At 48.8% G+C, this 15,516-nt stretch overlaps 1 protein-coding gene across 1 annotated transcript in view; it reads right to left on the bottom strand.

The window, feature by feature from the left end:
- The window catches only part of LOC107113675 (glycerophosphodiester phosphodiesterase domain-containing protein 4-like), a gene marked incomplete at its 3' end in the record, with an annotated part of 43,591 nt that overhangs the window by 5,135 nt on the left and 22,940 nt on the right, over positions 1-15,516 (bottom strand). The window contains exons 6-9 of the mRNA XM_015415028.1: positions 14,217-14,310; positions 8,230-8,375; positions 5,879-5,961; positions 3,900-4,050 (exon numbers count right to left, since the gene is read on the bottom strand). Of these exons, the coding sequence (XP_015270514.1) occupies positions 3,900-4,050; positions 5,879-5,961; positions 8,230-8,375; positions 14,217-14,310 (474 nt within the window). The remainder of the gene's footprint in view (positions 1-3,899; positions 4,051-5,878; positions 5,962-8,229; positions 8,376-14,216; positions 14,311-15,516) is intronic.

Below are 15,516 nucleotides of genomic sequence, written 5' to 3'. Positions count from 1 at the left end.
CTTATAATACAAGCAGGAATGGAGACCTTGGAGCCCTTATATCCGAGTCCGAAGGGCGGAGGGAGTCAGGATGCAAAAAGACCAATGCAAAGAGTCATCCGGCTCAGCAGAGCAGGGGAGAAATGTCTAGGGGGTGGAAACTGCAGACAATCAGCATCTGTAGTAAGAGGCCAGAGTCGTCGTAGCCTTCTTCGATAAATTTGCCAGGCTTCTCTGAGCAACCTCTCGCAAAACTGAGACTCAAAGGGTGGAGGAGGAGGAGAAGAGGAGGAGAAGGAGATTGGATTTATACCCTGTCCTTCACTCGGAGTCATACAGAGCGGCTTACAAACTCCTTTCCCTCCCCCTCCCCAAAACAAACACCCTGTGAGGCAGGTGGGGCTGAGAGAGCTCTGACAAGAACGGCTCTTTTTCAAGGACGGCTCTTATCAGAACCACGGCTTGCCCAAGGTCATCCAGCCAGGTGCAAGTGGAGGAGTGGGGAATCAAACCCGATTCTCCCAGATTAGAGTCCGCGCACTCAACCGCAACACATCAAACTGAGGGGATATAATTTTTTTGGGAAATTTTTAAATTAAATCTTTGCATTGGTCTTTTTGCATCCCGCCTGGGGCTTGGTGAGCCAGGGCACAGCACAGCTGCCTCCTCCACCAGGCCCCGCCCCTGGGCCGGCCTCTGGGCCTCAGCTGGGGGAGGAGCAGCAGGGCAGGTAGGGCAAGAGAAGACCCGATCTATGCTGTGTGAGGACGAGGCATTGGGCGAGTAGCGCTGCTTGGGGGCTGGGATATGATGGAGCCTCAGCAGGGGCGCGAGGCAAAGCAAGCTGGCGGGAAGGGGCACGCTGTGGAGCGGGTGCCCAGAAAGCCATGCTGGGGGTGGGCAGCGGCAGCAGAGGCCTCGCAGCGCCCCTCGGAGATCTGTGCCCTAGGCTGTCGCCCTAGTTGGCCTAGTGAAAGAGCCGGCCCTGCCCACCCCCCACAGATAGCTATACCAGAAACCAGACGCTATGGTCTGCCCACTCCTGAAAAAGCCATCTCTGGACCCGGCCAAATTGGCCAACTATCGGCCGGTCTCCAATTTGCCCTATTTGGGCAAACTGATTGAGAGGGTGGTGGCGACAGAGCTACAGGGCTACCTGGATGAGGCTTCTGTCCTCGATCCCTTCCCGTCCGGCTTTCGCCCTGGCCACGGGACGGAGACGGTGCTGGTCGCCTTGACGGATGACCTCCGTAGGCATCTGGATCGAGGTGGCGTGGCGGCGCTGGTGTCGTTGGACCTGTCGGCTGCGTTCGACATGGTCGACCACCATTTGCTGGCCCGCTGCCTCGCCGACGTGGGGATTCAGGGGCTTGCCCTTCAATGGTTTGTCTCCTTTCTCCAAGGTCGGGGACAGAGGGTGGCCGTCGGGGACCGGCGATCCCGAAGGCATCCCCTTGAGTGTGGGGTGCCCCAGGGAGCTGTGCTGTCCCCGATGTTGCTTAACATCTATATGCGCCCCCTTGCCCAGATTGCCCGGAGGTGTGGGCTTGGGTGTCATCAATATGCGGATGACACCCAGCTCTATCTGATGCTGAGTGGCCAGTCGGACTCTGATGCCGAGGACCTTCATCGGGCGTTGCAAGCTGTGGCTGGTTGGCTCAGGCTGAGTCGGTTGAAATTAAACCCAGAAAAGACGGAGGTCCTGGGCCTGAGTCGGACCGGTCTGGGGTTGGGACTCCGCTCCCGGCCTTCAACAGGGTGCCATTGGTGCCTCGGTGTGAGGCTAGGAGTATGGGGGTGCTCCTGGACTCCTCATTGACGATGGAGGCCCAGGTAGCAGCCACTGCCAAGGCGGCCTTTTATCATCTGCGGCTGGCCCGGCAGTTGGTCCCCTACCTTGACCGCGAAGACCTGGCAACTGTGATCCATGCGACGATCGCCTCGAGGCTTGACTACTGTAACGCTCTCTACTTAGGGCTGCCTCTGTTGCAAATCCGGAAGCTACAGCTAGTGCAGAATGCTGCGGCCAGGTTGTTGTTGGGTCTTTCTAGGCGAGACAATATTCAGCCTGGGCTGCAAGCGCTGCACTGGCTGCCGATAGCATACCGGATTCGCTTCAAAGTGCTGGTTCTTACCTTTAAAGCCCTGAATGGCCAGGGTCCGGCCTACCTGAAGGACCGCCTCTTCCCATATGTTCCCTCAAGAGCACTCCGATCGGGGAATTGCCACCTCTTGGTAGTTCCGGGTCCCCGAGAGGTTAAGTTTGCCCCTACTAGGGCCAGGGCATTTTCGGTGGCAGCTCCTACCTGGTGGAATGAGCTCCCAGAGGAGATCTGGGCCCTGCGGGACCTTATGCAGTTCCGCAGGGCCTGTCAGACGGAGCTCTTCCGCCAGGCGTTTGAGTAGGAGCCGCCGCCGCCACTATCCTACCAACGCGATAGTATGTCATTGGCTGCCCTACGAAGGTGGGACAGTTATGCCCAGGCCAAGGTTTTGACAACTTAGCGGGGAGACCGCATGCTGGAAATGGCTGGCCACCAAGCTGGAAGATCGTCCCCACCTTTGCTGATGATGTAGCACTGTGTTTTAGGTTGCTTATTGTGGTTTAAATATTGTATTTTATTGTGTGTTTTATTGTATTTTAGATTCCGGCTTTGCCGCTTGTGAACCGCCCTGAGCCTTTGGGAGGGCAGTATAGAAATCCAAGAAATAAATAAATAAATAAACTTTTGACCATGCCCTAGGTGCTGCTGGGCTAGCAGAAAGGGGGATTGCTGGAGATGTATTGAAGGGCCCTGTCTTGAGTGCCCTCCTAAGCTTTCTTGCCCTGTGGAAGGGAACTCAAAAGGTATTCAAATGCCTTCTGAAGGCAATTAAATGCCCTCTGGGCTATTTTTTTCCTAGGAACTGACGTGTTCACTGCCCTGTCGCTTGAAAGGAAGGGCTAGAAACAGGCTCAGAGTTCACCCCTCTAAAGGCAGGCATTCAGGTTAATTTAATTGACTGCAATTTAACTGCCCTCTTAAAAACTTAAATGTCCCCCCAAAAAAACAAAAGGATCTTGGCTACGGGCCTGCATCGCCCTAGAAAAAAATCAAGGCATGGAGATTGGGATTTCTCGGAAGTATCTCCAGCTCATTCAAGGAAGAAACAATAGGAAACCACAATGCTACAAACCTCTGTTGGTAAGTTCCAAAATTAAGTGTAGAAGGTTGTTGAGACATTTTCCCCAGAATAAAATGTTCCCACAACTTTTGTCCCCATTCCTGTACAGTCGGAATCTTTTTATCTTTCCTTTTTTTAAAAAAAAATATTTTTATTGAGTTTTTCAACACACCCATCACCAATACACCACAAATAGATCATACACCTTCTACTATGCACCACAGAGAGCTTATCAATCGTATCAATCGTATCTTTATCATATCTTCCCTTTCTTCTCATAGCATTCACTGAGGTTTTATATTTCTATAACTTACTAAGGATTTTACTCCATCAGAGCTATACCAGAATTCTTATCTGCACTGTAAACCCACGACAGAACTTTTTCCTTTTAAAGAAATTATGTTGTGGTATATATAGGTTTAAATCTATCATTGGAATCTTTTTATCTTTCCAACAAGTCGCCAGCTTCGTGCTCTTAAAAGGGAAACGCGGCTGCTCTTAAAGGGGAAACGCCGGCTCCTGCATTTAAAAGGGAAACGCCGGCTCTTTTAAGTGCAGGGAACTGCCGTTTCTGGATATCTGGCGCACGGGCGGGGGGCGGCGGCGGCCGTCCCCAACGTGATGTCATCACATCGGGAATGCCCCGCCCCCTCCAGGAACGCCCCCAAAGTCCCCCATGCTGGAGGTGGAAGATGGACTTGGCAACCCTATCGCCTACCCCCCCCTGGCCTACCCCAAATTCCAAGCAAGCATACCTTGAAGAACCATTTCCCAGAGTTCAGTGTGCTCAGCACATCCCAGGTAAACATGGCTGCGTCACTGCTGGCGTTCGCTGGCTGGACCTCCCAAATGTTGGTCGTCCTGGCCAAAGTCCTATCGTGCATGAGGAAAGGGACGCCGTCGAAACTGTAGGAAGGAAAAAGGAATGGCTGAGGTCGAGCCGGGAACCAAGAGTCCAGGCCTCTTGCCCGATTGCATAGTTCAGGGGTCCCCAGCCTTTTTGAGCCGGTGGCCACCTTTGGAATTCTGACGCAGCATAGTGGGCATGACCACAAAATGGCTGCCGGGGGAGGCCGGGCAGACACAAAATGGCTGCCACAGTTAATCACAACCAGTACAAAGACCAAAAGCAACCTTAAAGAATGCACACATGGTCTGTTTTTTACAAAAACATTTATAGCAATATAAGTATAAACTAAGGAGCTGCGGTGGCTCAAGTGGTTAAGACGCTGAACTGCAGGCTGTGGAAGGTCGGTAGTTCAGCAGTTCGAGACCCGAGTGTGCCGCATAACGGAGTGAGCTCCCGTCTCTAGTTCCAGCTCCTGCCAACCGAGCAGTTCGAAAGCAAGAAATTGCAAGTAGATAAATAGGTACCACTTTGGTGGGAAGGTAACAGCGGACCACGGAAACGCAAGTAAGCTAGTCCCTATGGGATGCTTGCCACCAAGCGCTTGTGAATTTTTGAAGACTAGTGGAAGTCCCACAAGACTTACGAAGACTTATACCTTCATAAAAATGTTGATTGGAAACAGGCCTGTCGTGGGGGAAGTAATTCATTTAAAAAACACATCAGAATGTTACGCCTTTTTGGAATCTTTGATGTATTTTCCTTGTTTTTTTTTCGCCTCATGTTCCCGATTGGCTAGGAATACTCGTGTAACCAGTCTAGGAAGCACGGCCGTCACTCTAAACCGGTTTCCTTTTCCCTCAGTGATGCCCAGTGTGGCTATGTGACATCATCACCCCAAAGCTGGCTATGTGACATTATCATGCTCGCTGTGTGATCCCTGATTGGCTGCCTTCACTCAACAGAGGAGGAGGCAACCAAGGAACAAGGCCGCAAAGCAGTAGCAGGTCGAGAGAACAGCAGCAACTCAAAGGTGTGGAAAGGGCAAACGCTCTTAGGGAGGGGCAAGTGCAGAGCGAATACTTTGGGCACCCTGAAAATGGCTCCTTTCCCCCTACAAGCCAAGCCCTAGTTAAGAAGAGAAGAAGATTGGATTGATACCCAAAGGAGTCTCAGAGCGGCTTACGAACTCCTTCCCCTCCCCACAACAGACACCCTGTGAGGTAAAAGAAGAAGAAGAAGAAGAGATTGGATTTATACCCCGCTCTTCACTACCCAAAGGAGTCTTGGAGCGGCTTACAAACTCCTTTCCCTTCCCCTCCCCACAACAGACACCCTGTGAGGTAAAAGGAGAAGAAGAGATTGGATTTATACCCCGCCCTTCACTACCCGAAGGAGCCTCAGAGCGGCTTACAAACTCCTTTCCCTTCCCCTCCCCACAACAGACACCCTGTGAGGTAAAAGAAGAAGAAGAAGAAGAAGAAGAAGAAGAAGAAGAAGAAGAAGAAGAAGAAGAAGAAGAAGAAGAAGAGGAGATTGGATTTATACCCCGCCCTTCACTACCCGAAGGAGTCTCAGAGTGGCTTACAAACTCCTTCCCCTTCCCCTCCCCACAACAGACACCCTGTGAGGTCGTTTAGGTTGCTGAGAGAGCTCTGACGGAAACTGCTCTTTTTCAAGAACAGCTCTGACAGAACTATGGCTTGCCCAAGGTCATCCAGCAGGTGCAAGTGGAGGAGTGGGGAATCAAACCCGGTTCTCCCAGCACTTAACCACTGCACCAAACTGGCTCTAGAAGCACAAGTCTGTGCAGCGCCGACGGCTCATGTCTGAGAATTATCATTCTAAAAATCCTCCCAGCGGGCAGCCAGCTTTAAACGCTCTTACCTAATTGCGACATCTGTCTCGAAACCATCACCCTCGTGCTCAATGGTTTTCACAAATGACATGAGTGTGTTTTCGGGAGCCACCTATTGTGAAGACAACAGGCACTGGTGACTGACAGAACCCGGGACCTCTCCTAGGAGACTGTTTTCCTATCGCTTGGCAGCCAGAGAATACGACTGCCGCTTGTGAAAACCGGTCTTTCTAGCGGCTCCCGATGAGGGATGAGTGGCAAAGGGACGCCCCATGGAACTCCAACACTGAACAGCCAGAGAGAATCAGACCAAAGAAACTTTAAAGGTTTGAGGGCTGAGGTGTCCCACGTGGAACTTGGGGCCGAGGGACTACAGTAGCGGGAAGATGACGGAGGGGAGACCTGCATAACCAACAGTATAGGGGTTAGAGTGCCTGTCTATGACCTGGGAGACACAGGTTCGAAACTCCAGTCTGTCACAGAAGCTTGCTGCATGACCTTGGTACAGTCACACGCTTAGTCTAACCTACCTCACAGGGTTGTTGTGAGGATGAAATGAAGAAGGGGAGGATGTTGTCAGCCACTTTGGGTCCCCATTGGGTATAAAGGAAGTGAAAAAATAACAATAATAGTAACAAAATAACCTGTCTTTCTGTCGCAGCTAGGAAGGGGACATACAGAGAGCCCAGCCTGTCTAGCTTCTGATGATAGATCCGGGCAGTGTTCCCTCTAAGCTGAGTGAGTGTGAGCCAGCTCACACTTTTTTAGCCTCTAGCTCACACGTTTTTGTCTTAGCTCAGGAAGGAAGGCTCCAGAGCGATGAATCCTCTAAGCTGTGGAGTCTTGTCATCAACAATTCTACTTTGTAAGCTACTGGCATTAAAGTTGTGAGCCTGTGATTTGGCTACAGCGTAAAATAGTTTGCTCCGGAGCTGTCCTTCCTGAGGTAAGTAACTTACGAAGTTGAATTGTTGCTCACAGGACTCCATAGCTGACAGGGAGCATTGGTGGTCAGCCGTGTTGGTCTGAAGCAGTAGAACAAATTTAGAATCCGGTGGCACCTTTTAAGACCAACAAAGTTTTATTCAAGGGATGAGATTTTGTGCGCACTCAAACTTTTTCAAATACATTGGAATGGGAGGTAAGGTTCCAACCTAAACAAAGTAACGCCATGTACAATGGCTGTTTTTATCACAAAGGAACTTCAGGAACAGAATGGAAAAGGAAATTTCTGAATTACAAGATATTACAACACTTGGAACAAAAACCTCCCCAGGACTCAACAGGGACATTGGATCTTTATCCCATTACATAAGCTCATTCAGTCCTCACCGATGTATTCTGAACAAGAAGGGCTATAAATCCTCTGTATTTTAGTGTATTTCTTTTTCAGAATAATATATTAGAATACTGAAGGGATGTCTGCTGACAAAATTACATCCAGCTCAAAATATACTGTTGTACCTCTAGGCCTGAGAAGAGATCATTAAGATTCTGTTACTTCCCACAATTAGAAAAAACACCTTCAGACATTCATCTGGTATTTTGACATATTTATTGCTTTTACAACTGTTGACCTTATAACCTTAGCTTGTTATTTAGTTTTCTCTTCGCATATCTTAAAACATCATCATCCAGTTTGGTTTAGCGCCAGCTTGGTGCAGTGGTTAAGCGCGTGGACTCTAATCTGGGAGAACCGGGTTTGATTCCCCACTCTTCCACTTGCACCTGGCTGGATGACCTTGGGTCAGTCACAAGTTCTCTCAGAGCTCTCTCAGCCCCACCTACCTCACAGGGTGTCTGTTGTGGGGAGGGGGAGGGAAAGGAGATTGTAAGCCGCTCTGAGCCTCCTTCGGGTAGTGAAGGGCGAGGTATAAATCCAATCTCTTCTCTTCTCTCTTCAACATGATACATGTTGATTTGCTGTTCAGCCCCTGTCTATACGTTTGAACCTTCCATTCCAATGTATCTGAGGAACTGTCCGTGCACACGAAAGCTCATACTTTGAATAAAACTTTGGTGGCCTTAAAGGTGCCACTGGACTCTAGATTTGTTCTAGCTTCTGCTGAGTTACAGCTTCTTAGACTTCACAGCATCAAAGAGGAACAATTATCTGCCGAGTAGATTTTTATTGCACTCATCCTGCCCGGCAAGGAGCTCAAATGGCTCTCTTGTCCCTGTCTCATGATCCCAACAACCCTGTGAGGGATGAAGCTGAGAGAAAATTGGTCCAGAGTCAACCGGTGAGCTTGAAGACCGACTGGGGATTTGGCTGTGCGTCTCCCAGTTCCTGGTCCAGTGCTCTAACCGCTACACCGCACTGGCCCGATAGCATCACGACGACGTCGGGGTGGCCCCGCCCTCTTCCAGTTCGACCTACCATTGGCGCTCCTCTGTGGCCAATGAGAGCTGGCTTAGGGCCCAAAGTCCCTTCCTCCCGGATGCAAGGAGAGTACATCCCTAGCGGTATGAAGAACAGGAAGAGGAGCAGAGCCATGTAGGGAACCGAAACCATCACCTGCAAAACTGAACAAGATAGATACAGAAATATATTAACGGATTCCACCTTTTTGTGGCCGTTTAATCCACTAAAATAAGTACACCCTGCCTATCCCACCGTTGTATAAATCAAACGCTTTAATCCTTGTGATCTGTTTTTATATTTTGCAAATCCCTTTGGACAAGGGGGGGGGAGAATGGGGAAAGACACATTTCTAAGTCAATGAAGGGCAGTCAACTCATTGGCATCAGGAAACTGCCATAGAAAGTAGCAACAGCTTAAAAAAAAGTCATTCCCAGGTCATACAATCATAGAATTGGAAGGGACCTCCAGGGTCATCTAGTTCAACCCCCTGCACAATGCAGGGAATTCACAAATACCTCCCCCCACCACACCCCCGGTGACTGCTGTTCCACACCCAGAAGATAACAAAAAAACTCGTCCAGGATCTCTAGCCAAAGTGGCCTGGAGGAAAATTGCTTCCTGACCCCAAAGTGGTGATCGGCATTTCCCTGGGCGTGTGAGGAGGAGGAGGAGGAGATTGGATTCATACCCCCCGCCCTTCACTACCCAAAGGTGTCTCAGAGCGGCTTACAAACTCCTTTCCCCTTCCCCTCCCCACAAAAGACATCCTGTAGGTGGGGCTAAGAGAGCTCTTGACAGAAACTGCTCTTTTTCAAGAACAGCTCTTATCAGAACTATGGCTTGCCCAAGGTCATCCAGCCAGGTGCAAGTGGAGGAGTGGGGAATCAAACCCGGTTCTCCCAGATCAGAGTCCGCGCACTTAACCACTACGCCAAACTGGGCCACGAAAACTAAGCACTGAGGCAACCCTCCCTGCCCTCCCTCCCATGATCTGCCTCACGATCTTGGTCACACCAGTGCATGACCAAGAGACCGAACCAAGATGTGGAATTCTGTGCCGATGATACAGTAAAATGATTAAAGTTAGATTTCTGGCTGCTCAAAGGCTCTCGTTGATTTTGAAGGGGTCTAGTTCAACGGTTGCAATTTGGGATGTAGCTAGGTTGGCCCCACCCCGTGAGCCTGCAAATAGCCAGAGATAGGGTTGCCAGCTCCAGGTGGTAAAATTTCTGAAGATTTGGGAATGGAAGCTGGGTACAGCAGCGTTTGGTGAGGGGAGAGCCCTCAGCAGGGTATAATGCCTTAGAGTCCACCCTCCAGAGCGGCCATTTTATCCAGGGGAAAAGACCTCTGTAGTCTGGTTATAATTCTGGGACACTTTCAGGCCTCACCTGGAGGATATATAATCCAGAGAGATCCACGGGAACAAGGTATAATAAAAAAATACAAGAACCATGCAATTAACTGGGGAAAGTTCAGTACTTCAATATTTTTTTATTATAATGCATATGTCTCTCCAGGGGTCATTTTGTAGAAAAAGAGGTGCAGGAGCTTATTAGCATAATTTATTTGCATATGCCACACCCCCTGACATCACCGGAAGTGTGTCAGAAGGCAACACCCACCGCTCAGGCTCCACTGGACTGTTTTGGATTGCTAGCTATGGGGGGGGGGGGATGCGCAGATCTGCCCTAGCAGAGGAGGGAGAGCTTGTACCTGAATAAACCTTGGCCTTAAAGGTGCCACTTGGACTGGGGGGCTGGGGGGGGGGCTCTGCAACTTACCTGGTCGCTTCTTGCTTTGACTGAGGGCTGCTGGGAGCAGGGGGTGGGGCTTGTTGCATGTGCCCGCCCCCTGAGTGCTTTACTGCCGGAGCTCCGCTCCTGTGTGCTCCTGCAAGAAATAACCCCTGTGTCTCTCCAACAGTACATATCTTAATCAAAATAAACAATCCATTATCACTTACCAACGGTCCATTCTAATGATGAATGAAAGCCCCTGTAAATGTTCTTTCCAAGATTAAAGCGCTTGTGCTGTAGTAAACGGTTCAATGTCCTTTCTTCTTTCATGTCCAGTAATTGTGGATGATTTATGAATGTTCCGATGGAGCCCAGATTTGAAAGAACAAAGGACTTCGGGCGTTTACTACAGCAGGAGGGCTTTAATCTTGGAAAGAACACTTGCAAAGCACTTTCATTCATCATTAGAATGGGCCGTTGATAGCGATCATGAATTGTTTATCACAATTAAGATACGTACTGTTGTGGAGACATATGCACAATAATAAGAAAATATTGACCTGTTATAACAGCAACTAGAATCTTATTTGCAGCGACATGGAGGACATTGAAGATCCCAATGCTTGATGAGTTGATAACGAAGATTACAGAATGTGCTGAAATGGACAGATTGACAAATATACTAAAAGGAAAAATGGAAGAAGAATTTATGGGACCATGGAGGGTGTTCTATGACTGGTTAAAGCATAAGTACCGAGCAGGGCTTTTTTTGTAGAAAAAGCCCAGCAGGAACTCATTAGCATAATAGGCCACACCCAACAGCAGAAACTCATTCGCATATTAGGCCACACCCCCATGTTACCAGAAGTGTGGTCATCCAGCCACACCCACCTATTGCTTCTTATTCTCTTTACCTTGTTTGTTGTCAAAACCCAGAGGGCTTTTTGCATGTTATGCCACACACCCCTAATTGTAGCCAATCCTAATGATTTTCTGCTGTTGAGTGTGGCCTATTATGCTAATGAGTTCCTTCTGGGCGTGGCCAACTCAGGAGCCAGCCGGAACTCCGTTCCTGTGCGTTCCTGCCCAAAAATAACCCTGGTACCAAGAAACTAGGACTAAATGAAGAACAATAAGATGGTTATAATAGTTGTGAAACTTTTATGGGAAGATTTGCATGCAGAATGTCAAATTGGGATATATATATATAGATATGTGTGTGTGTGTGTGTGTGTGTGTATTTATATATGTATTCTTTCCCCCCTTCTTCTCCTTTTCCCCCTTTCTATATATAAACTAATAAAACTTTAAAAAAAGAAAATATTGACCAAAGTTTGAGTCCATTGTCTGACAAAGCGTGATTGCACACGAAAGCTCACACCTTGAACAAAAACTTTGTTGGTTTTAAAGGTGCCACTGGACTCGAACTTTGTTCTACTGCGTCAGACCAACACGGCCGCCCACCTGGATCGAGTAGATCCAGTTCAGGTTGCAGTCAAAAGAAGAGAGAGAACCCTTATCTAAAGAGTACTTTCCCTATCAAACTGGCCAGCTTGTCTGGCATCATCTGTGTGGGCGTACGAGGGCACTGATTCTACAGGGGAGACTTGCAAAGACACGAGTCTCCGCGGAAAGCCATGTGAAGAAAGGGAGAGAGAGGACAAAGGGAGAGAGGGAGGAGGAATCAGAAGGCAGCTCCCAGGTGAAGATAACGACAGGCATCCTCATTCAGTGAGATGACACCTAATCACAGAGTCAGGGCTATTTTTGGGCAGGAATGCACAGGAACGGAGTTCCGGCTGGCTCCCGAGTTGGCCACACCCAGCAGGAACTCATTAGCATAATAGGCCACACCCAACAGCAGAAACTCATTAGGATTGGCTACATTAGGGGTGTGTGGCCTAAAATCCAAAGGGGTTCCTGCTCCAAAAAAAGCCCAGGGTTTTGACAACAAACAAGGTCAACAGAATAAGAAGCAAAAGGTGGGTGTGTCTGGATGGCCACACTTCTGGTAACATGGGGTGTGTGGCCTAATATGCAAATGAGCTGTATTGTCATGGGTGTGGCCTAATATGCTAATGGGTTTCTGCTGTTGGGTGTGGTCTATTATGCTAATGAGTTCCTGCTGGGCTTTTTCTACAAAAAAGCCCTGCTTAGAGTGATCTAGCGCCCCCCAGTGTCCCAAAGTCATGCTGAGTCGCTCATTCCAACACAAACCTGCCATTTTCTCCAGGTAGATTCTTGTAGAACTTTAGAAGCCAACAAGACTTTCTGGATATCAGCTTTCAAGAGTCAGAGCTGCCTTCCTCTGAGAAAGAGACCTTCGACTTATCCATAGTTTTCGAACTTTCCATAGTTACAATTTCACAGTTCTTGTATTTTTTTTTTATTATACCCACCTGGCGGATGGCAACCTAGATACAGCTGAGGTGGGGCAAAACCTGCCTTCCACCACGGGAAACAGGACCACTCTCACCCTCGCGACACCCCTGCGTCGTCGCATCACTTGGCCTTTCTCCGCAAGAGCGAAAATGGGAATGCAGAGGGGGAAGCCGGGTTCACATGAGGTCCACAAGCTCCTTTCCCACATGCCGATCGGGAGAAAGGGCGATTTCAAGTGGAAGGGATCTGCAATAACAAATTGTGCTCATCCCATGAATGGAAACCCCTTCCCGGGGGCCCAGCTTGGGCACCGCTCAAAGCGGCAATTTTTCTTCTTTCTACTGCAAGCGATGAAAACTAGGTCGCTCCACATTCCATCTCCAGGCCGTTTGTTTGGCTAATATCGCTCACTGTGGGCAGACGTGCCTTTGTGGTGGCTCATGATAAGAAAAAGAGTACAAAAGCCACACCTGGGATAATTCCAGGGGAAAACCCCAATGGCATATGCACACAATGATCCAGGATTACTTCCTAAAGGCTGTTCTGCCTGCCTTCTAAATGCTGCAGGGAGCCACCATTTAATAGACCCCGCTCGTCACCAACTTCCTTTTCACCCCTGAGGGACCACTGGTTTGGAGCATGACTCCACCCCCCAATGGCAGCCTCTATGGGGTCCATAGAGCAGAGGACAGTCCTTCCAATACCTAGGTCCCAGGGCAAGCCGGTAGCTACGGCAGGACTTTTGGGGGCTCCGCCCCCTTTCTTAGACGCACAGCCCCACAAGAATTTCTCCTGTTAAGAGGATTTATAGTGCATGAACTGAGAGTGTTAACAGCAACCCGAAGGAGGATCTAACAAGCCGGAAGGAGAAGACAACAGAGGAAGCTCCTCCACGTCAGCGACACTAAAAGTACCCAGCACGCAAAGAAGCGGTTCTCAGTGTGCCCAGAAGAGGCTTTTTTATTAACAGAAACTCAAAGGAACATTACTAGCATACTAACAGAGAACTTCATGTGACCGGATAAAAAAAAAGAAGTTTGACAACACACAGAAGAAGCCCAAGAAGATTAATTGGACATTACTAACAGTTTAATTTACAAGTTTATATATCACTCAGCTTTCTCTTTCCCCCACTGTCTACCCTTCCCATTTCTTCTTTTAAGCGAAATACCTCCCCTTTTTAGGGGAGTCAATAAAACCTTTATTAAAAAAAAAAGAATTTCTCCTGTTGATGGTTTTTTCAATCATTTTAAAACATTTTTTTAAAGGCATGCACTCCTTTAAGCAGAGTGGGGTGCTGTAGTTGACTAATTCCTGCACTGAGCAAGGGGGTTGGAGTAGGTGACCTCTAGGATCCCTTCCAACTCTGTCTCAAGAAACTGGTCTCCTTTAAGAGAGTTTTCCTGCCCAAGTGTTAGCTTTCTTGACTATAGAAGTCATCCCCCCCACCTGCCGGCCTGTTCTCAGAATTGTCGCTTAGGCTGGCAGAAGTGATTAACTTGCAGCAGCTGAGAACTGTCATCTCAAGTGGTTGACAGCTTGCAATTTAGAGCTCTCACCTGGTAACAGCTGTCTATTGGCTACATGGCTTTTCTTCCTGCACTGAGGACTTCAGCCCCACCAGGAAAAAAATTGCCCCACAAGCCACAAAATCCTGGCTACGAGCCTGTCCCAGGCTATGGAAGTCCTCAGAGGGACTAGGAACTTGAACTGAGTCCCAGATGATGTGGTCCTTTATTGGGTTTTTGGCTGCTTCTGTTGGCTATTGTTGCCCTCTGGGTTTATTTGCTCTGCTCTGCATATGCTGCTGTGGATGAATATCTAGCGACTAGGTTACTTCTTGCAAGAGGTGGGTATGCTTACTTACAGGAGTCACTGTACCTTTTTTTTTCAACCGGAAAGTATACAAAGCGACCGGCCAAGACAGCAGGACCATGAAGAGGAGGGCGGCCACATGCATAAAGGGAGCGGTGACCTATCAGGGAGACAAAACAGTCCCAAGACAGGCTAAGGGTTTGTTCATTCACAAATGCTGTGTAGATATACAAAGAAGGAGGAGGAGGAGGAGGAGATTGGATTTATACCCCGCCCTTCACTTGGAGTCTCAGAGCAGCTTACAAACTCCTCTCCCTTCCCCTCCCCACAACAGACACCCTGTGAGGCGGGTGGGGCTGAGAGAGCTCTTTTGAGGACTGCTCCTGAGAGAACAGCTCTGAGAGTACTTGTGACTGACCCAGTGTCACACCAGCAGCTGCATATGGCGGAAGAAGAAGAGGCCGGATTTATACCCCGCCCTTCACTTGGAGTCTCAGAGCGGCTTACAGACTCCTTTCCCTTCCCCTCCCCACAACAGACACCCTGTGAGGCAGGTGGGGCTGAGAGAGCTCTTTCGAGGACTGTCCTTGAGAGAACAGCTCTGAGAGAACTGGTGACTGGCCCAAGGTCACACCAGCAGCTGCATTTGGAGGAGTGGGGAATCAAACCCGGTTCTCCCAGGTTAGAGTCTGCGCTCTTAACCATGACACCAAAATCATTATTATTATTATTCCATGCTTGAATGTCATTATAGCAATATATCACTGTATCTCTAGATGCAGCAGGGTCTCTGAATTCTCAGGTTTCGTTTTTGTAAAAAAGTAAGTCTCAAGCTCCTTCCCTTGAAAGACCGTGATCCCGAACAGGGTACCTCTGAGTAAAAGGGCACCTGCTGATGAGTTTCTGAGCACCCATTTCATTCGGAAAATGACGGAGCCAAGCCAGAAGACGTTTACACCGTGCAGTGACAGCGTGTGCAATTAAAAATGAATATATGTTGTCCTCCCTATCTCCTTTGAACATTGTTAGTCCCCTGTCTAACGTGTAACTGTACATCGCTTTGAGCCCACTGGGGAAAGCGATTAATAAATTGAAAGTATTATTATTATTATTTCATTTGCTCCCAACACACAAACACATGAATCTGCCTTATGCTGAATCAGACCCTTCAGCAGTGTTTTCCCTCTAAGCTGAGCGAGTGTGAGCCGGCTCACAGTTTTTTAGCCTCCGGCTCACACATTTTTTGTCTTAGCTCAGGAAGGGATGGCTCCAGAGCAGACTAATGTATGAAGTCGCCAAATCGCTCGCTCACAACTTTAATGCCAGGAGCTCACAAAGTAGAATTTTTGCCCACAAGACTCCACAG

Source organism: Gekko japonicus, unplaced genomic scaffold (assembly GCF_001447785.1).
Source record: "Gekko japonicus isolate JY-2015 unplaced genomic scaffold, Gekko_japonicus_V1.1 scaffold5670, whole genome shotgun sequence".
Classification (NCBI taxonomy): domain Eukaryota; kingdom Metazoa; phylum Chordata; class Lepidosauria; order Squamata; family Gekkonidae; genus Gekko; species Gekko japonicus.
Note: the sequence above shows the minus strand (reverse complement) of the source record. Positions and strands in the feature narration are given on the sequence as shown.